Genomic DNA, 20,083 nt, shown 5'->3' with positions numbered 1-20,083 from the left:
TAAAGGATGGATGTAATAAAATGCGTATGACATATGGGAACAAAACTCATAACATTCTAGTCTCCCAAGGTATCAGTTTCAATACTGCTACTAAAACTTTGTCGGGGACACCATTTCGCTCAACACAACACAATTTAGAGATACTTAAAACCAGAATGAGTTCATCTGTTAAAATCCACACATTTCTTGCATGTGTTTGGTAACCCTCCAGGGTCCCTCCAACCATGTTGTGAGACTGGTGAGCGGTTTGCAAAGCCAGCTTTCAGAAACAACATCTGCTCTAACATCAGACCAGAAAGCCCATCTGCCCTTACAATTGCATGCAACCATAAGCTAACATACTGGAATTTATGGCTGAAGTTAAAAGTACTAAAAGAATCCATGGATATTTGGGGAGGAGAGGGGGAACAGAAGAATACGATCTTTGTTTCAGGGCACTGTAAGAAAGCTTTTCCTAAAGTTAGATATTTGACATTTCAGCTGAAAACTTGACAGGAGATGCATTTTACTGCTAATTCAAAAACATCAGTTTAAAACTAGAGGCACTGTAATAAACTAGGTTCCCACCCACCTCTCTCAGAGAGGAGAGGACTCAAACCAACAGCCGAGGGAAAAGCGATTCTACCACGATCACCTTATTTTGTAATATTCAGTATTTAGGAAGTCAACATAAGAATGGAACTAACAGGGGAAAGTGCATGGTGATTACTGAATGAAATGCTGTATTTTTGTGTAAATGCCATCTGTCACTTGTTTGGAGTTGACAAGTAATTTTGAAAACGTTCCCTGAAGTACTGTACAGTATCTGTATCATTTGTTCAGTGCAGAGCAGCATTTAAAACTATTTCCTGAGAAATGCATATAAATTTGAATGGTGTTTATCACAGCAATGCTCAACCTGACATCTATTTCATACCTTTTCAGTATGTACTGTATGAAAAGGCAGTTACATGTTCAGAGTTAAGCTGCAAGCATAACTTTTTTATTCATTACAAACAGACATATAGTATGTCAAAAAAGGTAAGACAGGTAAATATTTACAAAAAATGCCAAAAGGACAAAGACAGATTTTAGGTTTTCAGCAAAAAAGAGGGGAAAAAAAATATGCTTATCAAACAGATATGTGAAATAAAATATGGCAATGCTTCCTACCTATTGTAAGTGCATATTTATAGCAATTTTAGTTGATTTTAGGTTATACAATTTAAGAAACATTGCACAGAAAATGTTAAGTAGCAGGCCCCCCCTTCTTTGACCTACTGACAACAATACCAAGCAAGAAATAATCTTACTACTTCTCAGCATCATTCTCTGTTGCAGAAAACAGCCAGAGGGAGACTTAATGGGCAACATACAGCCTGCAAGCTACACCTTGCCAGGGGGGATCTTTCTCACATGTTAATATGAAAGGCTTCTTACAACTAATAGGCAGTCTACAGAGCGTGTACTACGTAGTGAAGAGTCAGAGCTCAAAAGTCCGCTTGGTCAGATTGAGGAAAGCTGTATGAAATTAATACTTTCAGAAAGAAATTAAAACACATTGTAGAGAAATACCTAAAAAATATCTGACCTATCTGGGAATTAATTTCAGAAACATGTTATACAAAAACTTAAGTTGTTACTATTTAGTATATTAGAAGCTCCACAAATCTGAGATAAAAGTTATGACAAAATGTAGACTCCTTAAAACCCCCTGTAATTATTACTTTTTTTTTTCAAAAATAACCATTTGAAGCTTTTATTTTCCTAATTTTGAGATCGTGTTTCTTTTCTTTATGCCATTAAGACTGAACAAGGTTGGAGAGTGTCTAGCTGCAAGATACCAGAAAAAGGACAAAACAGATGTGGTCACATCTAGCAATATCTCTCTGAAATACAACCAAGCAGACAGTTGTATGATTAGATTATTTTTTTCTAACTTCCTGGCCAAGAAGCAGATCCCAGATACCTTCCCTTGAATGATTTGAAGCTCAAACAGTATCTCAGTACTTACTGAAAGGTTAGTGGTATTTGGAACATACTGATCCTGTTCTCCCAGTAGTACATCAATCACTGGGTGCCTCCCATTTTTTATAATTATTTCTCGACTATTATCTTGCACAGTTGGTCTGCAAAAAGGAAGAGACATTAATTTCAATGTTTATTGTAACATTATTTAGAACTACTGTAACTAAAGCCTGCAAGAGGCTCATCTATGATGCAGATTTTTTCTGGAAAAATACAAATTATAAAAATGAATTATTATCATCAAATATTTCTAAAAGACTTCCTTAGTTTCACAGTTCACAGTTATAAAAAATATTAGCAGATTAGCTAACAAAATTTTACAGTATTTTCTTCATTTTTTCCATTACTTAGGGAATGTTTTCAGTCATTTATGTGTATTCTAAAAAACTATTAAGAACTACAAAACAAAGAAGCAGTAACAAACCCCTCAAACTGGAGGACAAGCTGCTTTCTTCCCACCACTGCACCAACTTCTGCAAAGTGATACCTTTTGCAGATACATTTCATATTCTCAAAATGATCTTGCTGATGAACTGGTCCAGCCTGTTATGACATTAAGTCCTAACTGGAGTGTGGGGAGCAACAGAAGTTGTCCACTATGTATATTATGACTGATAACACATTAAACAATACAAACCAAAGACTACAGCACGATAGAGCTGTAGCTCTCCTATAAACACTGGCAGCTCTCATAACCTGACAGCAATTCCCAAATAGGTGTAACAGTCATCAAACACTAACCATCTATAGAACGAGCTATCTAAGCTGAAACACTGAAACGACAGTACCTTTTTAGAAACTAATATGCAAACCAGATCAATATTACTTACTTTTTTCTCTAATCTCCAATCCATGTAAAAAAAAAGCTTTCCTTCAAATGCTTCCACTTTAGCTACAAATTTGTCTACATGTGTACAAATACAACATGTATAAAATTCTACGTTACATACCTCCACGTCTGGTAATCTCCTTCTCCAAGAGCTGTGTGTTATTTACAGAACAAAAATGCAAAAGAAGCATGTCCCACTGAATTATGACTCTGATTTCTCTGCAACCTAGGTTTACTTTTTCATTGTACATTGAATTGAAGCATTCAATGAAGAGTTAAGTGTGGTTGCATGTCTCAGCAACATTTTCCTACACTAGAAGTACAATCACTGTGAAATAAGAGGAGTAACTTAGGAAAGTGGCAGCAGCTGAGAAAAAAGAGAATACTGGAATAAAGCTACAGATTTTTTTGACTGGAAATTAACTAACAGTTTGGATGGAGTTTAGAGGGAAAACAAGATGTGGGGAGTGATTTTTCTTGGGTTGTAGAATGATGATGCAATTTGAAAGGAAAATGGAGATAAAATAAATGCCATTATTAGGAACGCAAAGCACTGGGGAAAGAGGTGCCAGCTGATAATTGTGTGGTGTTTTTAGCATAAAGGTATTTCCAGCAGTTGCATAGCTGAGATGAAACTAATACAGTCTTAGGTGTTGGGGACAAAGAAAGGAAATTTCACTCTCCATTTTCTGGATGGGTAGGTTGTTTGGAGCTGTAGTGTGGTGGTCTGAAAAGGGAGGAGCACATGCCTAGAAGCACTTCCTCCTGCACCTCTCCACTTTGCATTCAAGAGGGGGAGATGACAGCTAAATGATCCATTTGCCATTTTGAAATTCTGCCCTTGTCTTTGGAAATAATTCCCTTTAATTGCTCAAGCCTCCTTCTACATAACTGTGAGAAAGAACAGGGTTTCAGGAAGCCATAAGCCTTGCTGACTGCCTGTTCTGGTTTCATACAATGGGGCCTGCAGAAGTTGGGCCTCAACCACAGTCATTAAAAAAGTCTTCCCTGCCCTGTGTTCCCACAATCAGATAGCCACCTGTCATGCAGTAAGAGAAGGGAAAAAAAGAAAAAAGAGAGAAGAAGAAGAAAGAAAAAAAAGTAAATTGCTCTGGAATGCATAACATCCTTTAGTGGCGTACTACCTTTCCAACCACATTCCTTAGTTAAAAAAATTCATAACCTGCAGAGTGGAATACCTACACTATCATCTTTAGCTATCTAACTGCTGCCTGAGAGCCCTGATGTTGTACATAATCTGTGTAAAGGATGTAAAGGATGAGTCGCCCAACACAGGGGTCCTAAGACACCTCAAAACTGCATGAGGTTCTTACCTTCTCTCCAACAACAATGTGGAGCACCTGGCCTCCTGACTTCATAACTCATTTACATGCCTCAGGTAGGGTGATATGAAACAACCCTCACTTAATCAAAAAGCATTTCTCTGAAATACTTAAATTAGTTAATACAAAAGTCCCGTATTTCCCTCGGTAGTCCTCCAAAATTAATTACTGACACCTTCCCTGCAGCTGAAGTTTCACTAAGAAGACTCCTTCCTGACAGTTTATGAGCTTTAAGCCACTCTTAAATTCAGTGAATTATTTAGGCTCTGCACAGTGAATTAATCAGATTTCGGTTTGTTTTCTCATCTAAGTATACTGAACTAAGCAAGCAATTACTTTCAAAGAGATATCGATAGAGGCACACAAGATCCCAACAGTCCAGAAATGACCGATATTATCTTTAATGCTATGTTGACTTCCCTCCATCCACATACATTTAATACACTATTTGCTCTGTTTCTGCAGGTCTCAAATATTACTAATTCATATGGTTATTCCTACACAATTGGCTGAGCGCTCAGCCCCACAATGACAACACTTACAAAGTTACACGTGTACTTTTCAGGAGTGAGTGTGGACTGTCTGGCAGAGGGAATGGCTGAGGACTGGAAACCAGCAGCCCTTGCACGGGTGTCTACAGTAATCAGTAAGTGCTGGTCTCTAGGACAGCACTCAGCAAGCTGAAGCAGTGGCTCCGTGAGCGTCCCATGCTCCTGGGGACAGAGACCTCATGGTATGGAAGAAGGCACCCCAGTGAGACTGACTGTCTCTGTGTGGCTGCAAGAGATGTGGGCTCATGAAGGGGAGGAAGACCGAAGTTGCAAAGTGTACAGGCTCAGGAGCCAGCTCTCGACCAACCTCTGGTGAAGCAGGACTTGGGGGTTCAGGTGTCCCCACCACAGAGAGCCTGGGGGACAGCCATGGCACCCCCAGAGTCCCAGGCTGTGGTGCCCGGTGTGCATGTGTGGGTCTTGGGCAGAGGAAGGAGCACAGCTCATCAGATCTAACACAGGATCCTAGGTGAGGCATCATCACGGCGCTGGAAGGTGGCACTAGTAGTTACCTTTTATCTGCTTGAAATACGTCTTTGAAACATACCCCCATATACATTAGAATCTTGGGAATCAGAAAGCCATTATAAATTCAGACTTTGCTGAGGGGGAAAACAGAGTGGGGGGAGGAGGGCAAGGACACAAAAATTTCCATGCAATATATTTATAGATATGTGAGTTATCACCTACTAGACTCAGGCCAAACAAAAGACAAACATGAGATGTCAAATTTGAACTGCAATGTTTACAGATTTGCATTAAGCCCAGAAGCGTTCTTTGTGAAATCAGATTAAGTTGAAACTACTGTAAACAATTTTAATAATACATTTTATTGCAGTACACATATTAAACCCAAATTTATTTTAAATGCTCTCTTATAATTCCTATAAAACCCTAAATAAAAATTAAAAATTGATTACCTGCAGTAGTCTCCTTGTTTAGCCACCTGGGCCAATGAGAACAGACAGTCGACAGTTGCTAGGTGACCAACTGCTTTAGACACAGGGTGATAATGTTCACTAAAATGGCTATATCAAATCAGGGAAAAATAACAGAACGAAAAGGGAAAAATTAATTCATACAGATACAAATGTACTGTCAAAATGTATCCCATGTATGCTTCTCATAGGGCTCCTATGGTCTTTAAATTACTCTGAATTCAAATCTCCCAGCAGTGTACTAAGTTATAATATGAGGACACAATCTTAATCAAGATGGACTTCATGCTCCAGTTGTAATAGTGAATTATTTTTAAGCACGAAAAAGGAGGCAAAATGAAATTTATTAGCTAGCATATAAAGGGTCTGCAGTTGATTCCTGTTGCCTAAATGAGGTCTACAAAAATGCCACTATTTATCACAGTGGCAACTGAATCCCAACTACCAATTCACTTCAGCCGTAAGTTAAGAGTCAAAAAAAATAAACTAGAAGTGCCTGAACACAGCAGTTGTCTACAATTTCAATAAAGTTTGGTATTTACAACAGAAAATTCATTAATTCTGCTTATGGTATTACTTCCCTTAGTACAATAACAATATTACCAGGAGAACAGAGTTTTCAGTAGAATTCATTCTCTCTTAGAATTACTCGCCGCCCCCCTCCCCCCCCAGTCTCAAAGATACATGTGGAGTATAAAACCAGTAAGGAAGCAAAATTCAGTAAATAAATCAGTACGTAGATGGATGGGTGGGAAAGAAGAACACTTTCCTACACACAGGTCTTTCCTTGTTGTACGCTGCTATCATACAAGACTACTGGAGAAGACCAAAGTGAGCATGAAAAGCAGCTGATCTAAGCGAAGAAAGGTTAAAATAGGTCTACTCAAACTTACATGGCTAACAGAGTGACAATAAATTATGCATCAGAACCATTTTTACAGTATTTCAAAGGCAATGCATCTGGAGAAGAGTGAATTAGAATGTTTTTCTAGTTTCTACCAAATTTACGGAATTGCTGGGTTCCTGCTAGGAGGCAAACCTTGGCATCAGTTAGATTCAGTGAGACAACTTCAGAAGGTACTTGTTAAGTTTTTGCAGTGGCGAAAAAAGCACAGCTGAAAGTGAGCCAAATATCATTGCATGACATGAGGGACAAAAAAAAATTGCTAGCCAAACACCTGAAAAATTAAAGGCATTCACAAGTTTGAGAAATATTTTTTAAACACCCATTTTAAAGAAACTTTGGCTAAATAGCTAAACTAATGCACTCAGACTGATCTGAGACAAACAGATCTTCCGCGCCACTTGCAAGGGGCAACAACACTCCGATTACTTTCTAGCAAACAGACTCAGTCAGTCACAGGGCTACCATACAGAACCACACTCGATCAAGTAATGGCCCAAACACCCTGAACATTCCTAATTCAGAAACTCCAAGTAACACTGCAATGTAGTTATTATTTTTTTTTAGTAATGGCGCACATAACATCAAAACCATACTCTATTTCAATTAATATTAAAAATGAATTTGGTTAGCTTGTATAACAGATTATTTTTTCATTTCACTTACACTGTAGTTCAATAACAAAACTACTAGATTCAGTTTCAGCCATTTGCTGTTAGTTACACTTTCAGGTTCTTAATGCTGTGATATCCATTTTGAAATTTTGAGAGCCACTATACATATTTAATAGTGTATTTTCATCAGAATTTGAAAATCTAAAGACAACACTGCTGGTCTCAGGACTCAGTCTGCATAGGCTTTGCCTTCAGATGCCTTAAACTGAAGAACAATAATTAATTATAGTTTTGTGGGCAACGTAATTGCATGATCAACTTTCTATTTTTAGATAAACACGGGGGTTTTTTTCTGTTCTTACAGCAAAAGTAAAATAAAATAAAATACAATGATAAAAATTGACTATTTTGTGAACTCACTCTAAAAAATTTAGCCATTCAGAACTGCAGTCAAGGACTAACTGCTCCCGGAGCTGATTCAGATGTCTGTAATTTTCTATAATAAAAGGAGAGTGGAAACGGCTGACAGCTTTTGTGCTGGAAGAGAGAAAAAAGCCAAATAGGAAATCAAGGTCACTAAGCAATCAGTTACACCACCTACATGAAAAATTGGACTAGTTTTCCTACCCTCTGTGAGCCTGAGAAATGGATGTTAAAAAAAATATCTTTTACTGTTTGTACCAAACTATTGATTCTAATGATATTTACTGTGCAGATTGGCTACTGCACCACTGACCATTCAGAAAGCTTTTGAAATGTCTTTCACAACATAGCATATAATACTGAAGTTTATATATATCACAAAATTATGTTGAGCAATACACTGTACAAATGAATGACTCTTACGACTGATTGCATATACAATGAACTCCAAGGAAAAAAAAAATCACTTTAAAAGATGAAAACTTCATGATAAGCTGGAAACAAACTTAGTAAATATCGTCTGTCTTGCTAGTTTCCATTTGGGGCACTTGCTATTTATTTATGCAGTTTCATTAAGGGCTCACTTTGGCATTCCCTGGCATTCTTTTACAAAATCCAGATTAGCCGTAATTTGTTCTTCAGCATCTTAGTTCAGTCTAATCTGTGCACTTTTAATACTGAATTCTTGCACAAGTGAATACAACATCACTTCAGAGTTGACCCCGATTATGCCTGTTTCTGGCGTGAGATGTCTATGCTCACACATTATACACTGGGCCTTGCAGAGAATTCAGGATTTACATTGACTCTACACATCCTAACATTGAGCTAACATTAAGGTATTCACGCCGTTTAAATAATAAAACAAATGACTGAAAAGAAAAAAAAGCCAACTACATAATTCACTCCATCTCTGTTTCACATACTGGAAAAAGTATACAGAACTATCTAAAAATCATGCTTACATAACTGTGAGAACCAAAGAAAGCAAAGCTTGTCTGTATGAATAAGTAAAATGACATTTTAAATACACTGAGTTTACTGAGATGCACAAACAGCTACTTTTCACTGTTCTGAACAAAGTAAGAAAAGATCCACGTGTACAAACAGGCACAATTCAATCAAGATCATAGTTTTGACACCAGTACATGTAATTTGAAAGATTAAGCAACTAATATAGTGCACTAAGAATCTACAATGTAAACCCAAACATTTTAAGAACTCCATTTATTTTTCAGTTTGGTTTGCTTTTAAGCAAAACTTACTATGGCAATAAATTGACACAACAATTTTGCTTGGTTGGTTTTCAGTTTAAAAAACAAAACAGAAACACATGGAGCAATGAGAATGTGCACATAATTAATTGTAATACCAAAATACTGCTTTTTTTTCCTCATATATTAAAATAGAACAAACTTCAAAGACATTTCACGTACCTGCTAACCATAACCCAGTCAGATGGCACAGATGATTTATGGGTATTCTTGAATTCTATCAAAAACTAAAATAAACAGAAATGTAGTATTATACATCATGGGAAGTTAGGAAGACTACAGAGCCACAACTGTCATATATCAAGAAACCTGCATGCATCACAGCAAAAACATATTCAGCCTGAGCAGACCTAATGCTCTTTTTCGCCCAGAAGTGAGAGCTATGACATACACATTTTCTGCCAAAAAAGCAACTCCCATTCTGAGCTATTTTTGTGCCCTGAAATGTTGCTGCCACATCTCGGCCTTTCTATTCATTCGCTAACATGTTCCCTCCTCACCTCCTTCTTACCAAGCCAAAACCAGACTAAAGCTAGGAAACCTTGCTTACCTGGTCCTGACTGTCCCTTGTAGAGAATTCAACATTCACACGGACTCTACACTGCACACCATCTGTACTGAGGCTACTGCTGATCAGTGAGATGTGCCTTCCTGCCCAGGGATCCGTGACACAGTCACCACCTGCGACACCTCACAGACAAGAGCTCAAAATCTCAAATGCTAGCGCTGTACCTGCAGTACCGTGCTTCAAGTTCGGATCAACTCAGGGTCAGAAAGGGAAGGAACAGGGGAAACCAGCAGTGACGGCAAGAGGCTCAGTGCAGTGGAATTTACACCATGCATTTGCTGTAGTGTATCACATGACTCACATCAATTACCTTTGTAACAGGTAATATATAATTATTTATCTATAATTATTAAATAAATATATATATAATTAATGTTTTTAATATAAATTATACCTATATATTGAGGCCCTGGACAGCAAAGAATTGAGGCATTCTCAAATAAAAGAATTCAGCCCGAAAATTAATTTCTAGCAGAGATTAGAGTAACGCAGAATCTGATCCCCTTTACAGAAAGCCATGACACTACCACCTGACAAAACTTTTCCATTACGCTTAGTATCATTTAGGTTAAAACTTCCATACCTCACCAGAACAGCCCTCAAGTGAGTCAATCAAGAATAATAATCCTAACATGAGTACAAAACTCCAGCAAGGACATAGTGCACTAATTCTTAATTCACCTAAGCCACTTCTAAAATACTTGGTAGAAACATGTATAAAACATGAAATTGCATAATACACACCAGATAAAGTGCCTGAAAATGGATAGAAACAGAGATCTGCAAAGGTTTGAAAATGAGCCAACTTCTGCCACTAGCAGCAACACTAGCAGTGTTGCTGATGTGCTGGTATCACAGTTTTTCCTGAAGTTGATCTCAAAACAATTAAACATGCTGTGTTTACAAAAGGAAAACAAAATAGTACCACATTTGTGTCTATGCTGGACACCTAACTGAACTCAAGAGTCTAAATTAACACAGTTAGTTCAATTGCCTAATTTGGGTTTGTGACTACTGAGAAACAAGCAGACGGGTTGCAATCTTCAAAACAACAAAAGCATTTGTTTTTTCATCCTTCAATTCTTAGCCCTGTTAGATAAGTAACTGCAGTATCAAATAAACTGGGCAAAGTGCTGCTTAAGCAATGCAAGAAGCAAATATTTGCCAAATGTAGCAATTTCTCTCTAAATCCTGCCTGAAATGAATAGCAGTGCTATCACTATTCACAGAGCTTTCTGTCCTGTTCAGTGCACGCCAGAAATTACACTAGAGGTCTGGAAACAAAAGATAAGATAGATACAGATAAAAGATAAGATAACTTTGGAAAAGTTATCTGTCAACTGGATCTTCATCAGAACTCTAACAAACTTACATATAAGTTAAACTGTGTGCTGACTCTGAAGATCTAAGCATGTATTCATAATCATGGGTTTGGGGGCATACATGAAGGAGCAAATAGTTTGGCTTTTTAATATTTTTTTCTCCAAAGCAGACTGTTCCCTGAAAAGTTTCCTGGCTTCTCTCTCTTCCAGAACTAGCAAACAATAAGCGCTGCTGTTGTGAAGCAGCATTTGAATACCTCTATTGGAGCAATACAAGAACACATGAAGAATATAATCACACAGATATGAGGAAAAAAAAGAGCTGAACTCCAAGAGACTCTTGCTATGCCTATGCTCTGCTCCTCCCAAAAAATTTCCTTTCCGTTACCTCCGTTCCTTTAGAGTCCTTCCTTTCCTCACTGACCATCTTCTCTAACGCTTCCTCTACTGCCTCTTTTGAAGTCTCTGAAACACCTACACCAGATGTAATTAAAGAGCAGCTATCCCCAACCTCTGCAGCTCCTTTTATGAATATACCAAGATAGATCTCTTTGTCTGCAACAGTTCCTGAGCTGTCCCCTGCTATAAAGACCTCCTCTCAAACATGTACATGGGGTCTGATGGTTTCTGAAGCTCTCCTGTCCAGTTCGCACCTGACTACTCCCTCAGATGTCCTCCTCTCTTCAATCAATCCGTCACACGTGTCATCACCCACCTCTTAATGCAGCCTCTCTGACAGAAACCTTTCAAATCCTGGCTCTTCCCTTCCTCATACAATACTCAGACACACTCTTTAATGTTTCCTCTTGGACTTCAACATCCATGCTGACAGCCTACCCAACACTTCAGCCATGTGTTTCCTCTTCTCAGCTTTACCATCAAAGGAAATCATAGAATCATAAAATCATTTACATTGGAAAAGACCTTTAAGATCATCAGGTCCAATTCTTAACACAGAACTGCCAAGTCCACCACGAATCCATGTCCCTAAGCACCACACCTACACCTGCAGGGATGGCGATTCCACCACCTCCCTGGGCAGCCTGGTCCAATGCTTGACCACCCTTCCCTGAAGAAATTTTTCCTAACATCCAATCTAAACCTCCCCTGACACAACTGGAGGCTGTTTCCTCTTGTCCTGTCACTTGTTACTTGGGACAAGAGACCAACACCCCCCTTGCTACAGCCTACTTTCAGGCAGCTGTAGAGAGCAATACGGTCCCCCCTCAGCCTCCTCTTCTCCAGACTGAACGCCCCGGTTCCCTCAGCTGCTCCTCACAAGCCTTGTGCTCCACACCCTTCCCCAGCTTCATCGCCTTTCTCTGGACACACTCCAGCACCTCAATGTCTTCCTTGTGGTGAGGGGTTCAAAACTCAATATCCACCCCAGGTCTTTATCAAATGCTGCTGTGTCTTACTCATCCCTTCTCACACCCTCTCTCAGCATTGCCTGCCTGCTCCCTGCTGTGTTCTCAGCTCCCTAGGTCCTCAGTGTGACGGGGGCTGCTTCCAGCCCCTTCCCTCACGGTCCTCACTGATTCATCTCTTCTACTCCCAACCCTCGTTCAGTTTTCTAACTCACTTCTTTTTCCAGTGTTCTGTGGAGTTTTCCCCAGCCTTCCTGCTCTCATTTCCCACAGGACAATGCTGAACAGTGCTCCCTCACTGCTCCTTTCAGTCACTCCCCTGCCCCAAATCTGGCAGTATCTGTCATCTCTCACTCTCTCCCTCTTTTGTTTGTTTTTTTTTTTTCACTGAACTCAGCCTGCTGTAGTAGGAGCATGGCCTACCCACACTTGCACATCATCTAGCAAACAAAAGCTCCTGTCCACCAGCATAATTTCTAAGAATTGAAATAAAATAACATTTGTTGTTCTTTAATACTGTTCTTCTTCTCTCCCATCTCTCAAATTACAGTCTTAATCAGTACTTACAAATCATTCTACCATTCCTCAAATTAACCTAATGTTATGCTTCCTGGTTATCCGAGAATGTTTCAGCACTTAATAGCCACATAATTAACCTTGGAAGTATGCAATTGTTTTTACATATACAGAAAAGCAAAGTATTACCGAACCAAATTCAGCTGCACTAATGTGTTTTTATTATTTAAATCACTAAAGTAATTAGCTTAAATTAAAAAGTGACACTGTCACAGAACGGTTCTTTAAAGTTGTACAAAAGGTTATAGTCAAATGACCTCATCAAGTCTCATACTAAATGAAGAGAGTTCTAGTTAAACCTAACCTTTAAGCTGTTTTCTAGACAAGCAAGGGTACAGTCATATATAATAGACACCATTATTACCTCTTGACCAGAAACGGTAACATACTCTGCAGAAGGATTTTTAATCAGTTTACGAATGTCCAGCAGATGTGATTGGATTTTAGAAAGCACATCCAGGATCTCCTCCTTTCTCTTTCTGATGACAGGGAAGTCTGTAAGGTCCTTGAACAGCTGGGTTTTATCTCCAATCCTATCCGTAAGAAGCATAAGATAAAACAAAATAACAGTAAAACCAAAAATAAGTTCCCCAATTCTACTGGCTGCATCCACATTTTTATATATTATCCTGGTTTGTTTTAATAATGCCTTTATTCCCCTCTAAATACAGCTTTTCTGTTACTTGGTCATGGTACAGCACACGTACCGCAAGGCGCCATACACACATATACCTAAATAGAAAGGCACCTTGTATACCGAATCTAAGAGGCTACACCAAGATACCTCCCGCCCGCCAATGTATTCAAAACTAATCAATTCCTGTTCTTTCGACTCCATCACATTATGCTCATACTTCTACACTAAACCCTGCTGAGTGGGATTTTTTTCGTCATCTCTGAATGTGCATCCTGCAGCTTTCTCTTTGTTCTCCCTCAATCGACCAAAGGAAGAAAAGGAAGCACAAGGAATGTCATTCCCTTCTGTCTCAATCCGTAACTCTGGAATGCAATTGCTGTCCCAACCTCGAGCATCCCAAGTGCCAACAACATCTTTATCATGACTACATGTGAAGCTTTAGATAACTTCTGCGTAACACGAACACAGATTTTTGATCAACTTGGCCACATTTGGGCAGATTTTCATGAGGATTGCAACAAAAAGTCCCTCCCAGAAGGCCCTCATCAAAGCAGAATGTCATCATAAGTTTCTCAGAGTAGCTTTCTTCTTTCCTCAAGAAAAGATTAACCACAGCATTTTCTAACACATGCAAAACAATGTTCTTTTCTAGTCTCAACGTCAGAAAATGACAGAATTGTTTGGGCTGCACTATCTCAGCTCAGAAAAGACAATGCCATTCAAATGTTTAAAATTGGGATGCCGAACAAGCTATTAAAAATATGGACGTCATCAAAAATAACAAAAATTTAACTCATCCTAATAAGTATCAGGCAAGCAATAACAAGTAGTGCAATCAGCCCTAAGTTAATTGGAATATACATTTGTATTTTAAAGCAAATACAAAACTGTACCAGTTAATTATGTAATAAGCCTGAAATCTAATATTTGGAGAGCAAGTAATTAGCAAACTGCAAGTAATAAAACATGAAAGTAATAAAAAGTCTAATATTCTACCTACTCCAATACTCCTTTGCCTGAGAATGAAGCCTCAACTGGAGTCAGTGACCAGACAGGTAACACAAAGCTGTGCTTTGATTTTGCATTACATGGACATAGTTATTATGTAAGTGACAGTAAAGATGCCATTTTAAAATACAATACTAATTTTTAGAAACACTTTTGTGCTAATTAGACCTGTTTCCATGGGAATGCAAGGAAATAAAGATTACTAGTAGCCAGCAGCTGACTGTGAAGCCTGTCACTGCTATGTAATGCCTACCAAAAAATTAATCGTTGACAGTTAAAGAAAAAAACACCTCAAACCCCAGAATCTTGAACTAGCCCTAAAAAGCCCTGGAGCAGCAGAATACTTTTGAAAATGACTACAGGAATTTACCCACACCACATGATAAAATTAACACATGATGCAGCATATACATCTGTGGGTGCAAGTGTGTATGTACATGTATCTATGTAAGTAATCATCATGATTTCAATGAAAGAAAGGGGTTTGAGTGTAAATAATTCTGCCACACAAGTCTGAGATATAATGAAGGCCAAAAGGTAAGTTATTTTAGTAATCTTGAATAAATGCAAACAAAATATATGCATTCTGCAGACCAATGATGGTATCTTCTACTTATTCTATTGTATCTTCATTTTGTATAGTATTCTAGCCATCATCCATAGTGACAGGAAAAAAACATATTTTAAACCTACCTACAGTAAATCTGGTATAATTAAGATACAGTCTGTGTTGTCATAATCTGTGACAACTATAATTGGATACAATGCATCAGTAGAAATCTTATAAACCCAGCTGTCCACCGGGCACAGCAAATACTGCTGCCCTTCTCGGCTTCTAAATTTATACACCTTGCATCTGTCTCCAACTCAGAAGCAAATAAGTTAAGTTCTATGCCTTAATTCTTAAATTTCCTTAATTTTAAATCTCAGATGGAGAAAGAAAAAGATGATTTTGTAAATAAATTGGATGTTTATTTTTAGTCTGCTTTGAAAATAAAAGACCAATACTATGCTGCCCCAATAAAACTACACATTAAACTGCACGCCACATCTTTCATCAAAGAATCTCTAGGTATATATTTTATCTTACAATATTACATAGGAGGAAATGTTCAAAGTTAGATGAAACTTGCTTATAGCAGAAAAGTTCAGGATGATCAGAATATAAAGCTGGGTGATACTCACGTGTCCAGAATATCCTCTCCATGTGGCGTAAATAAAAAATACACTGAAAGCAGACCAAAAACCTGCAAAGTCAAGTTGGCTGTGCAAGCCAGCCGGACTGCCTCTGTGCCTAGCATCATGAGATAACCTTTTTTTAGAAGATCTTACACTGCTTTTTTTTCAGAAAGACTGTGATTTTGCTGGCCACAAGGTATTCCTCCTAAATCCTGTCCCCTGAGAGGTTTTTGCACATCCCCCCGTTACAGAACTGATGTTCTTGCTTTACTATTCTGCATCTTAAGACTCCTACCTTCTCCTTCTTGTGGTTAAAACTAGGATCTAGGGGTAACAATGGAGGCAGCAATTCTTCAGAAGAAACAGTACACAACAAATTATTTAAAGACACTCTCCCTTATAATGCATATTCATTCCAGTTTAGCATCTTCTCCCTTTGTCTACTTTTTTTTTTTTTTTGGAACAATGAAGTACAGAATTGAGACAAGAAAGGGCAGACAGCCTCCATACTTTCAGCTTACCTCTCCAAGACTGCAGGAAGGCAACTACAGGGAAAAGTGTAATCACATAAAAACAGAGCCTGAGGCTGAGGTAAGTGCTCGTTTAGTCAGTCTCTAGAGGGAGTCCACAAACAGGGCACTAACCCCAGAAATGCTCTGAGCGGGTACAAATCACACAGGCTACAATGAAATCTTCACAGCTATTAAACTTCGTATTTTCTGCCATCAGTGAGCATGCAAAGACGTTTTTAAAATAGGAAGGGGGGCATGCAAGGCTTTGAGTAATTTTCAAAAATAGTAAAAGGTATATTCCTGACAGCAGAGCGGCCACTTTGCTAAAGGTCAAGTCTCTCTTCAAAAGGAATACCTTCTCCATTTTAAAAAAATAATTAAAAAGCTGTTAAACAAATTAACATGAGCAAAACATATTTTGCTCTAAATTCATTCCACAAAACAGCTGAAAAACTTTCAAAAAAATTATTCAGCCTGAGGCAGACACATCCTAGACAAAATACTTGCTCGCCTAGTTTAATTTTAAAAAAATATAAGCAGTAGAAAACAACCTGTGCTTTAACTATAAGCAACCTGTACATACATAAACAGAAAACCAAAAATATATAATTAAATTGTATTAAAACAGGATGCATAATCTGCACAACTGAATACATTGAGTCAGAAAGCCTGTAAGGCACAGAAGGTTCATCTATTTTATCTCTACTTACTTGGCTGCTTCTTCATTAAGGATCTTTAAATAATGTTTTACTGGGGAGAGAAGTTCTGGGATTTCCAACAGTGCCTTTTGTAATAAAGGAGTTTTCACATGAGAATGTATGACTGGAACTAGAGCTTGAATTTCCAAGTCCAGACGAGACAGGGTGCTGACTATCAAGAAGAACTCTTGGGTTGAACACTGAGAAGGGAAGCAATATCTAAATCATTACAATTTATTACTCTAAATCATTACAATATATTTTCATTAAATCCTAAAGGTTCTTTTGCTTTTTGAAAATGAGACAAAATACAATTATAATGTATGGACTATAACACCGCTGCATAATCTTATCACATTTCCCAATTAATAAAGTATACTAATTTTTCAACCGTTGTCATTAGGAAGCAGTTGAGAGCTGATCTCCATTTTTACTGTTGCTGGATGGAGATGTGCAACACATACGCAGCAGGCAATCAGCAGAAAAATGGGCCAACAATGCACAAATGGCAAAAAAGCAGGTTGAGTAAGTGATGAGTACCACGATCTGTCCATATGGGGTTGTGCATCTGTGCGCTGTCACCTGAACCCCCAGGCTGCTGTTTCGGCAAGAGGGTTTGGAAAGACAAGGTCAGAGAGAGAGGGAGAGTCTTGGAAGAAGAACACAGAAAGGAAACGGGGGGGAAAAAAAACCACAGAAAGCCAGCAGTCACTGTTTAAAGTGCTGCTTGTAGCTACTGCCAACTTCAGAGTCTAGCTGGTTACTCCGAGGTGTATGTGATGAGGAGACCAAGAACATACTAGCCCATCTTTGTCGTACATCCTCTCCTCACCACAGAGTTACTAAAGATTTTTCTATCTTTTTCAGGCAGTTAGCCAGGGTATCAGCAAATGGGAATCTCCCAGATCAGAGCCAACAGCACACAGCACTTTCAGAGTTGCTTCATGATATTCAGAGTAGGAGCATGTTGGTTCCCTTCAAGCAGCTTCTCACCAAAAGCAGTGACTTGTGCAAAAGATACTCCTCTCTCTCTTTTTTAACCATTAATATTACTTCTAATGCAGCTTAAATATTTTGCTGTTGGATTCTAGGTGCTCTTCGGTGTCAGCATAGTTTGCTACCTTTAGTGCATTTTCAAGAATTAGTGGTCAGGGTCAGGATTCTGCAGCAGTTAACAACTCATAACAAAACAATTAATCTCCTGCCACACTTCTAATCCCTGCCGCAGGCACACACACCCTACATCACCATCCCCACCCCCACACCCCCCACCCCCTGCTCAGTTATCTAAGGTACTCTCATACCTCACCTATAAATGATGTAATACCAATTCTGAAATGGTCTTTACAGAAATAAGTTTGTATTTGTGGTACACCAAATGGAAACCTGGTCCTATGAGACACTTAATGCCTTCAAACCATGCTGAATTCAGTGGCGCTCCAGGACACTGTCATTTCAGAAGGTTTGGAAAAAAATGTCCATAAATAATTATGCTGATATATATTTTGTCGTATTTTGCTGATCTGTAGAAACATTCTTTCTTCAGTCTTTTGAACTCCTCCCACTGGTCAACCGACAACACTGAAAAAACAGGTTTTCGTCCTCATCTGAGGATGCAAGGAAGGGAACAGGATACACTGAATGCTCCTACTGTGATATTCTTTATATGCTGCATCTTTCTCTTCCTAGATACTTTCTTTCTCCTACCCAGGCAATATACAGTCTAGAATTAAATTTCTGGTCGGTATTTTGTGGTGACCAGTACAACACTGATTACAGAATGTGTAGGCTTCAATGAATCACTATTTCACAAAACACATCTGCATTTTTATTTCGTCATTTCTTCTATTTCAGTTTCTCCCCAGAGGTAAATTTTTCTTTCTCTTTCCTTCCCACACCCATATGCAAGAACTAAGGCAATTCTATCATCTATTACACTGTAGTTATTTCTCCCAAATAACTTCTGTACCCAAACACAGAAACAGGTATTAACAAAAATGCTGAACTGGAAAGGAATGTTTTCTCTCCCTCCCCATATATATAAACCCCAAAATAAGTTCACTCTGTAATGCCTACTAGTCCTTCAGAACATGAAGACCAACTGAAAGTAACCTTCTGAAAACCATAAATGATAAATTAAGGTATGCTCCAGTTACGGCCCTAGCCCTCTTCTCACTAAATACATGTCACTACTGTGACCGGTGACGGAAGAGTAGTCTCCATGCTGTATAAACACAGAATAAAGATAAATCTAAACCTGTGGCCTTGGAAATCTACTATGGACACTGGAAGTTCTAAGTGACTGACACCAATAAGGCCAGAAAGAAAGTAATTCATAAGGTTAATTGCTGTGTTTACTGATTTGCTTTATCATAAATGCTATATTAAACAAAAATCAAAGAAAAATCAGTCCTGGGTATTTAAAATCAATTCAATTGCAGATGTAAATGTAACTGAAGTTGTCATAAAGCCAGTACCTGATAGATACTCTCCAAGTAACCTGAAGCATGGCTGCGTGCTGAAGAACTGAACTTGCCATATCAAACAGGCAAGGTTGATAAGACACTTGACTAAAGTAATATGCAATTTAACCATGGTATTTCATGACATTCAGGAAGGCCAGAGAGATTACATTCTGAATGTTCCTGGAAAAGCTAAGTTCATCTTTGTTTCAGATCCATGAAAGTTAGGGACAGAAGAGACCCAATTAGGTGGTTTCCCTGCAACTGCTCAATTTTTCTGCATCAGTTTCTTTTTGTCTACTCTTGGGCCCTTCTATTCTAAGAAACTGTATTCCTACCAGGTCCTTTCAGAAACTAACCCATAAACTAGTAAGCATCATCAAGTAAAAGTTTTATCAGATAGCCTAAATTTCCATCCTATTAAGTCAATCCCAGTATCTCTTTTATCTCTTTATTTTTGCTCTTTTGTATTACACTAACTCAACTCCTCCTTTGCTGTTAACACCCTTCAAATATCTCTAAACCTTCTGTTCTCCTTTGATTATTCATTTAAGCAAACTATACTCTTTTAATCTTTCTTAATAAACAATCCTTTATTCAGCCTCATGAAAACTTTGGTTCTCCCAGGCACTTGCTGCAATTTATCAGCATCTTTCTGATAATCTAGAATTTACTTATTCTATCTCGTAAAAGCTCTGACAACAAAATAAAACAAAATAATAAAGCAGTAAATCTGTCAATGCCATTTGAAGTCAAAGCACAAAGGAAGGGTCTGAAACACTTAACAAATGATAAATCCAGGCATGGGCTCAATATCAAAGTAAAATACAGTATGACTGACTGCATCATCATCGTCAGCCTTGATGCAGAT

At 38.3% G+C, this 20,083-nt stretch overlaps 1 protein-coding gene across 4 annotated transcripts in view; it reads right to left on the bottom strand.

Moving 5' to 3' along the window:
- The window catches only part of MSH3 (mutS homolog 3), a 113,134-nt gene that overhangs the window by 26,199 nt on the left and 66,852 nt on the right, over nt 1-20,083 (bottom strand). For 2 of the 4 annotated variants that reach the window (XM_056323949.1, XM_056323948.1), the window contains exons 14-19: nt 16,763-16,950; nt 13,081-13,249; nt 9,046-9,110; nt 7,607-7,723; nt 5,651-5,758; nt 1,994-2,108 (exon numbers count right to left, since the gene is read on the bottom strand). In XM_056323949.1, the coding sequence (XP_056179924.1) occupies nt 1,994-2,108; nt 5,651-5,758; nt 7,607-7,723; nt 9,046-9,110; nt 13,081-13,249; nt 16,763-16,950 (762 nt within the window). Of the gene's footprint in view, nt 1-1,993; nt 2,109-5,650; nt 5,759-7,606; nt 7,724-9,045; nt 9,111-13,080; nt 13,250-16,762; nt 16,970-20,083 lie in introns of all 4 variants that reach the window. The other 2 variants (XM_056323950.1, XM_056323951.1) reach the window with 2 other exon arrangements.

The sequence above is a fragment of the Falco biarmicus genome, chromosome Z, assembly GCF_023638135.1.
Source record: "Falco biarmicus isolate bFalBia1 chromosome Z, bFalBia1.pri, whole genome shotgun sequence".
Classification (NCBI taxonomy): Eukaryota; Metazoa; Chordata; class Aves; order Falconiformes; family Falconidae; genus Falco; species Falco biarmicus.
Note: the sequence above shows the minus strand (reverse complement) of the source record. Positions and strands in the feature narration are given on the sequence as shown.